The sequence below is a fragment of the Salmo trutta genome, chromosome 22 (assembly GCF_901001165.1).
Source record: "Salmo trutta chromosome 22, fSalTru1.1, whole genome shotgun sequence".
NCBI lineage: Eukaryota > Metazoa > Chordata > Actinopteri > Salmoniformes > Salmonidae > Salmo > Salmo trutta.
Genome location: NC_042978.1, coordinates 41,469,288 through 41,476,692, shown reverse-complemented (window position 1 = coordinate 41,476,692; position 7,405 = coordinate 41,469,288). Strand labels below are relative to the sequence as shown.

The 7,405-nt window shown below is 42.9% G+C and overlaps 2 protein-coding genes across 3 annotated transcripts; one reads left to right on the top strand and one right to left on the bottom strand.

Moving 5' to 3' along the window:
- Positions 1-255: 255 nt before the first annotated feature.
- LOC115158741 (probable rRNA-processing protein EBP2) lies at positions 256-5,474 on the top strand. Its single transcript, XM_029708025.1, has 9 exons — positions 256-461; positions 594-677; positions 816-991; positions 1,096-1,219; positions 3,226-3,315; positions 3,421-3,496; positions 3,632-3,761; positions 3,889-4,078; positions 4,227-5,474. Exons 1-9 carry the CDS (start codon positions 333-335, stop codon positions 4,272-4,274), a joined length of 1,047 nt encoding a protein of 348 aa, XP_029563885.1. The 5' UTR covers positions 256-332; the 3' UTR covers positions 4,275-5,474.
- Positions 5,475-5,730: 256 nt separating this feature from the next.
- LOC115159019 (protein FAM183A-like) lies at positions 5,731-6,904 on the bottom strand. Of its 2 annotated transcripts, none has more exons than XM_029708420.1 (4): positions 6,671-6,904; positions 6,509-6,571; positions 6,219-6,322; positions 5,731-6,034 (listed from the first exon to the last, which is right to left on the bottom strand). In XM_029708420.1, the coding sequence occupies exons 1-4, from the start codon at positions 6,807-6,809 to the stop codon at positions 5,921-5,923; spliced, it is 420 nt and encodes a 139-aa protein (XP_029564280.1). In that variant the 5' UTR covers positions 6,810-6,904; the 3' UTR covers positions 5,731-5,920. The 2 variants fall into 2 exon arrangements, with proteins under 2 accessions (XP_029564280.1, XP_029564281.1); XM_029708421.1 differs by having other exon boundaries at positions 5,955-6,132.
- Positions 6,905-7,405: the final 501 nt, after the last annotated feature.

Below are 7,405 nucleotides of genomic sequence, written 5' to 3'. Positions count from 1 at the left end.
TGAATATAATGTTATCGTTAAATTCTATCACTATGGAGAAGCTTTCATACAATGCATAATTACATAATAAGTATCGAATATAACTAATTAAAGCATACACCTATATCATTATAAATCGAATATATGTCGGAAATTCACACGAAGAAGGTTTATAGTCCTCTGGTCCTTTTTTTCACGAGTTATACGTGAGAGCTGTAAACCGCAAAAGAAAACTTCGGATAGGAACCTCTGATTACTTCGAGGCCGGTGTTTCACCGGTAGACATTTTCGGTGTACCATTTACAGACGCCAATTCCTTCTCACGTGAACCGCTCCATGTGAGCACTAATTTGATGGTATTTGGTCCACAAAATCACTGCTTGTATCCATTCATTCCCGTAAACAATACCATGGATATTATTGAAGATGGCGAGCAGTTAGGTGAGACGTCTGAGGAGGACAGCGAATTATCTGACGGAGAGGTAACTGGTTATGTTATAGCGTGCTAGCTAACATTAGCCAGGTTAGCTAGCTAGTTAACTAACAATGTCTCCATTAACGTTGTGTAGGTGCTCTACAAGGCGTAACTGTGCTGTGTTTTTCGTTTTCATTAGCTTCAAGATGCATTCGCAAAGGGATTGTTAAAGCCTGGTTTGAACTTTACAACACAAGAACCGAAGAAGATTGTCAACAATGTGGTGAGTGTTGACATGCGCACGTGTCTGCGACCAGAAAGCCACCATTGTATATCTCTCATTCATGCTTTATTCGACTCGTAAGTCACAAATGATTGGCTGTTCTAATATGATCCGTATTTGATTCATGGTTGTGGACAGGAGGGTTTGAAACAATGCCTCGCTGACTTTCGTAAGAACACACTACCCTGGGTAGAGAGGCTGGACTTGGTCAATCTCCCCGCTGATGACATCGTTGCCAAGTCCGAGGGCAGACTCGACAACAAGGCTAGCGAAGACATCAACCCGGATGACGACTTCCAGAGAGAGATGTTCTTGTGGGTGTCTAATGTCCATACAGGTTCATATCAGTTGTAATGTCATGATGCTGTCCTAGTAATAGCAATTGTAAAACATATCCTCTTTCATTGGTCTCTTCCAGTTACCGCCAGGCCCAAGAAGCTGTTCTGGAAGCGATGCCCCGGCTACTGAAGCTGAAGATAGCCACCAAGAGACCTGAGGACTACTTTGCAGAGATGGCCAAGTCAGACCAGCAAATGCAGAAGGTAGGGTGTCCTGATCTGGCCTTACTCCCAGAGAGATCTTGCCATCTGTCTTTATATGTATGTGACTGAATTGCATCAGGTTTGGATTGATCTCTCTGACAATCAAACTGTTGAAAAGTTATGTTGTCCAGCTATTCCTTTAGCCAGCAATTCAAATCACATTTTATGTCATGTTTATTTGCTTAATACAACGTGTGCTCGCGCACACACACACACTAGGCAAGTCAGACGGCCTAGGAACTGCCTAGTTCAGGGGCAGAATGACAGATTTTTACCTTGTCAGCTCAGGGATTCGATCTTGCAACTTTTTGGGTACTGGCCCAACGCTCTAACCACTAAGCTACCTGCCGCCCCAGGCAGCTGCTTACTTACAATGCAGTTCAAGAAATAGAGTTAAGAAAATATTTACTCAAACTGAAGTAAAAAATTAAAAGTAACACAATAAAATAACGAGGCTATATACAGGGGGTACAGGTTAGTCGAGGTAATTTGTACATGTAGGTACATTTTAGTCATTTAGCAGACACTCTTATCCAGAGCGACTTACAGTAGTGAATGCATACATTTCATACATTTCCCCCCCCCCCATACTAGGTAAAGTGACCATAGATAATAAACAGTGAGTGTTAAAACAAAGGGGGTGGTCAATGTTTTTGCAGGCTTTTGGTAGATAAATGCATGAAAAACAAATAAATATTGATTTGCAAAAGGTATTGTGATGAAAATAAATATCCTCTGTAAATCACATTGGCTATGTGTTGGAGGTTGGTTCAGACAGGTTATGCAATTAGAAGACAACCTGTCCTCTCTAAGGAACTTGCAACATTGTATCATGGTAGTGGTGTTGTAATACTGCCGGATTCTCGGAACAGATGGATTTTAAGGTTGTGGCTAGATGGAGTACAGCTGCATTATTTTAGCTAAGCCTAACCTTAACCTAATTCTCCTAACCTACTATGTAAAGTCACTACTATTCCCGTAGTTGTACTTTGTAGCCACAACCGTAGAAGCAATCAGTCCCGGGAAACCATCAGTATCACCACAATGTTGACGGACACAACTGTATGCACACAGCGGAGAAGTGTTTTGGTATTTTATGCCGTTTTGCTAGATTACTCTTCATAAAAGAGAACTTTTTCATACCTAGTCCACCAAGGAGGAGTATTCCACTAATCTAATGCCTGGTCGAGTAGTTGGCTAACTAGCTACTTTACCAAGGATGTAGGCACAGACAAGTTGAAAAATAAATTGACTCCGCAGCAGAGGATATTGGCAAGTAGATGGATGGAGGGAGACATGCTTTGTGCAAGGAGCCAACGTACACTTGGTAGGCTATCATTTCTTGCATTATAATTGCAGTAATTTCCATGATGGTCACAATGAATTGGCAGTGGGCACTCCTAACAAAGCATTAAGAATTTAACATAGTCCAAATTGTGTATTCATACGCACAGCAGTGTTGTAGAATATTGGACTGTTGGCTTTCATGCTTTTCTAATTCTCAGAGCAGTTCAAGCAATTTGTCCAACTGTCAATGCATTCAAATGAGTAAAGGATGTGTACCGGAGACGCATTTGTTGGGAATTGTAGGGAGGTGCACATTCGGGCTGTTCGTCCCTCGCGGCTGTTTGTCTCAGAGCCATGTAGCTACGTATGTCACAGTGGGACGGCGGACTATCGCGTCACCGCGGGACGGCGGGCTATCGCGTCACCGCGGGACGGCGGGCTATCGCGTCACTGCGGGACGGCGGGCTATCGCGTCACCGCGGGACGGCGGGCTATCGCGTCACCGCGGGACGGCGGGCTATCGCGTCACCGCGGGACGGCGGGCTATCGCGTCACTGCGGGACGGCGGGCCATGATTTACGCTTTACCCTAAACGTGGCTGGCATCCAACTGAGATTCTATTTGATATGCACATTTGTCCAGCAATTTCAAATCTGGTTGACCGTCACGGAAACACTGGTGTGGTCATGAATAATGCGATCCTTTATCTTTTCCTACAGATAAGGAAGAAACTCATCACGAAGCAGATCATGATGGAGAAGTCGGAAAAGGCCAAGAAACTAAGAGAACAAAGGAAGTATGGCAAGAAGGTCAGTCTCCGTTCATCTTACATGACAGCAGTGGGGTCTCTCAGGAATTTGACTCTTTTATTATGTCCTCTTGGTGAATGTGATCTTATGAAATTGGTGTGGTAGGTACAAGTGGAGGTTATTCAGAAGAGACAGAAGGAGAAGAAGGCCATGATGTCTGCAGTGAAGAGGTATCAAAAAGGTGGGTCCTCTCTTCCACATGTTTTGTTTACCACCCAAGTCACCCATCTTGTTTGCAATATTTTGGTTGGTAAGTTGCTTTGGGTGGCATCTTCTAAATGTGAGTCATAACATTAAACACCCTCCTCTCTCGTAGGTATGACTGACAAACTGGACTTCCTGGAAGGAGATCAGAAAACTGCTAAAGGAGGCGCTCCAGCTAAAGGAGGTGCAGGGAAAGGGGCCGGTGGCAAAACACCTGAGAAAAAGGCCATGAACAAGAAAGGGTAAGATGCCGCACAGAGATGGGAATGTTGTTCACAATGCTTCTTCAACCACCTACCTATATTCATTGTATTCAGTGCTTTTATACCAAATCTATATGGACTAAAACTGAAGTCTCTGACTTGACAGGCCCAATGCTAAGAGGAAGTATAAAGACCAGAGGTTTGGCTTTGGCGGGAAGAAAAGTGGATCCAAGTGGAACACCAAGGACAGCCACAACGATGTGTCAGGGTTCCGAGCCAAGGTGGCTCATGGGAAAGGAGGAAAGGGAGGGAAAGGAGGCAAAGCAGGACCAGGTGGAAGAGGCCCTGCCAAAGGAGTAAGTCACTGACAGACAGCCATGATTGGGTCATACAATATCACATTTAGAATTAAAATATTGTTTATAGTGTTGGTACATTTTGTTTGTTATTAATTGAAAATGTTTAGTTCATTTGTAATTTTGATTCTTTTTTTTGTGCATTCAGAAACGACCGGGCAAGAATGCACGCAAGAAGATGAAGGGTCGCTCCTAAAGAGGTGGGTGTGTTGTCTTCGGTTTTAGCCACACTGCATCCCAACTTCTGGAAGGAAGCAATATTAGAGTCCTCTCTTTCTATACTTGATCACACATACCACCCTTCATGGAGCCCTTGGGGCAGTGGACTGATGTGGAGGCCCTTTGTGTGATGATTTCCCAAGATAGCCTTCCTATCACCAAGACTACAAGATGTCCTTCCTAGAGTATCACCAAGGCTACAAGATGTCCTTCCTAGAGTATCACCAAGGCTACAAGATGTCCTGCCTAGAGTATCACCAAGGCCACAAGATGTCCTTCCTAGAGTATCACCAAGGCTACAAGATGTCCTTCCTAGAGTATCACCAAGGCCACAAGATGTCCTTCCTAGAGTATCACCAAGGCCACAAGATGTCCTTCCTAGAGTATCACCAAGGCCACAAGATGTCCTTCCTAGAGTATCACCAAGGCCACAAGATGTCCTTCCTAGAGTATCACCAAGGCCACAAGATGTGGACATGGCTGCATGCAAGTTTTAGAATGTCTCCATATGAAAACCGGACAGAGCGGTACCAAACATGCCAAATTCAATGTTTTTTTAATGGTTTAAACCCCTAACATGAATATGGACATCAACGTACAATGACATTTTATTATCGTCAGTAAAATAAATCCATGTGTCTTTTAAAGGAGATCTTTATACATTGTTGTAAGGCGTCTACATTTGTGAAACTATTTGCTGAAAGTGAAAACAATGATGAAGCCACTTCCACAAATGTATGTCATCTAGTTTGAGTAAATACTTGATAGATTTTTGTAAAATGCACACTTTGCAAGTCTACTTATTGACCCTCTGATTCACTGCTTTTAGTGATGTGACATTTTCTAATATTGAACAGCTGTCATGTTTGGCCTTTTCCATGTATCAATATTATTAATGTGTAGTGGGCCAATGTGTTACTTTCTATAGATCTGGGTAAGTGTTTATTCTGTAAACAGGTTCTCATTTGTTGCTGGTATGGCAATAGTTGGCACATTTTGGGCAAGAATAACCTCTTCTCTAGCCTGAGTGCCAGTCTGTTTGTGCTATTATACCAACTAATTTCATGCTGTGTTTTGCTTGACAATGACTGATGGAGCTGGCAAGAGCACAAACAGATCTGGGACCAGGCTACAGCTGCATATGTTTTACTTGAATAAATGATTGAGTGCTGCTTCATGTTTCTCTTGTGTGGTGTTTGTTATAAACTGGGTGTTTCGAGCCTTGGATGCTGATTGACTGAAAGCCGTGGTAGACAGTCTGGTATACCACAGGTGTGACTATTTATTTTCACTCTTCTAATTATGTTGGTAACCAGTTTATAATAGCATTAAGGCACCTTGGGGGTTTGTGGTACATGGTCAATATACCATGGCTACAGGTTGTATCCAGGCACTGCGTTGTGCACAAGAACAGCCCTTAGCTGTGGTATATTAGCCATATCCCACACCCCCTTGGGCCTTATTGTTAAATTACAGTAGGTCTACCTGTAAGCCTGCAACCAGTTACATTGTGTTTCCTTTGGACGGTAAAGTAATATTCTTCATAGCTGTGTTTCCATTCAATTTTTATCCAGTAAAGAGACCAATGAACCAGGTTCTGATTAAGTCTGGTAGGCTGTAGGTCTAACCCAGGTTCTGAGTCTGTTCTTTCAGACGCCATGCTGCATCCATGTACTTGGTGATCTCAGAGTTCTGCCGTGACCAGTTCAGTCTTCTATCGCTGCGATCTGGAACAATCTCACAGGGCAGAAAAGCTATTTTAGAGGGTTGTGACAGTGCCACAACAGGCTTAGGACACTCAGACAGGGGACATGACAACTTGTTACAACAAATACCTGGAAGTAAAGGGGACACAACTTGTCAAACCATTTTGAAAAGTAGCTATTTTCCTGATCATCACTCACAAAGAGGGCTTTCTTACCAGAGGTCTGGATATCCAGCCTATCTCCTGGCTCTCAGTTTGGGGGTGAGTGTATTTCTTGGTTGGCTCCAAACAAGCCCTGTGGATGGCCCTTAGGAAAGCAGCTGGGGGATAAAACAGTCTTAGACAGGGTTTCCCAAACTGTCCTGGGTGCACGTTTTGGTTTTTGCCCCGCACTACACAGCTGTTTCAAATAATCGAGTTGGTTATTTTAATAAGCTGTATAGTCCTTGGGTAAGAGACTGGCCAACATCTCATAACATTAAAGAAGAGCTATTAGGCATACTTACGGTCCTCCTGCACTCTGTCGTGTGTCTTGTTGCCAGCCATAGGTTTGTCAGTCAAAATGTGAACTGAGAAGTGAAAGAAGATGAGAAAAAGTGGTTGTTCATCATGAAATTCCTCGTTCACATTAATCCACACACCTTTCTACAGAGGTGGAATGTGCTTACGTCTTTTGTACGGGTTGATGCTAAATAGCGTGAAAACTTTTTGGCTCCTATTCTCTTTCTTTATGGTCTCTATGTGAATTGCGTTCTGATTAACAATATCCGCAGGATCCTTTTCTTTTGACTGCTTAGCCGATGACATCCTGGTTTTGTATAAATTCGGATACAATACAGAAAAAAGACGAGAGACGATACGTAGTGTGCAGCTTTATAGCAAACCAGCGCAAGACACGACATACAAAGTGTATCATTTGCAAAAATGATTTTGTTCTCTCGTTGCCTAGCAACCATGAACAGAAGGCCAGATAGAATGTACCGGTCCTTAGTGGCCACACGAGGGCGCACACTACTCATTTTCTATCAGTCACAGCCATGGATGAAATTCATTTGCCTTTGGATCTGTGCAGAGCTTCAGGGGCTGTAGTACTGTGCTCTTGTTAGCGGAGAGAGTACATTATTTCTGTCTTGTGGTGTAATGCTATTTTTTTCTAGGTGCAGGACCGCCAAAATTTGTTTAGTAAATTACGTAATTTCTCAATAAAATGTTGTACCGACAGATGTAACCTATTTACTATTATTATAGAATATGCATAAAATGCATCCTCCAATTGCAACATCTGCCTAAGCCCACACATATTGTTTAAAGAAAAGTATATATTTTTAATACCCTCAAACACCAAGTTAGGCGTACCTCATTTCAAAATAGGCCATCATCCCTGTCAGTCGTGAATGATAGTT

Coding starts and splice junctions, on each gene's coding strand:
- LOC115159019 (XM_029708420.1), bottom strand. CDS start 6,809: ATGTCATCGGCTAAGCAGTCAAAAGAAAAGGATCCTGCGGATATTGTT. Junction 6,323..6,508: donor CGACAGAGTGCAGGAGGACC/GTAAGTATGCCT, acceptor TTTATCCCCCAG/CTGCTTTCCTAAGGGCCATC. Junction 6,035..6,218: donor GCTGGATATCCAGACCTCTG/GTAAGAAAGCCC, acceptor CTGCCCTGTGAG/ATTGTTCCAGATCGCAGCGA.
- LOC115158741 (XM_029708025.1), top strand. CDS start 333: ATGGTATTTGGTCCACAAAATCACTGCTTGTATCCATTCATTCCCGTA. Junction 462..593: donor GCGAATTATCTGACGGAGAG/GTAACTGGTTAT, acceptor CGTTTTCATTAG/CTTCAAGATGCATTCGCAAA. Junction 3,762..3,888: donor AAGGCCATGAACAAGAAAGG/GTAAGATGCCGC, acceptor CTGACTTGACAG/GCCCAATGCTAAGAGGAAGT.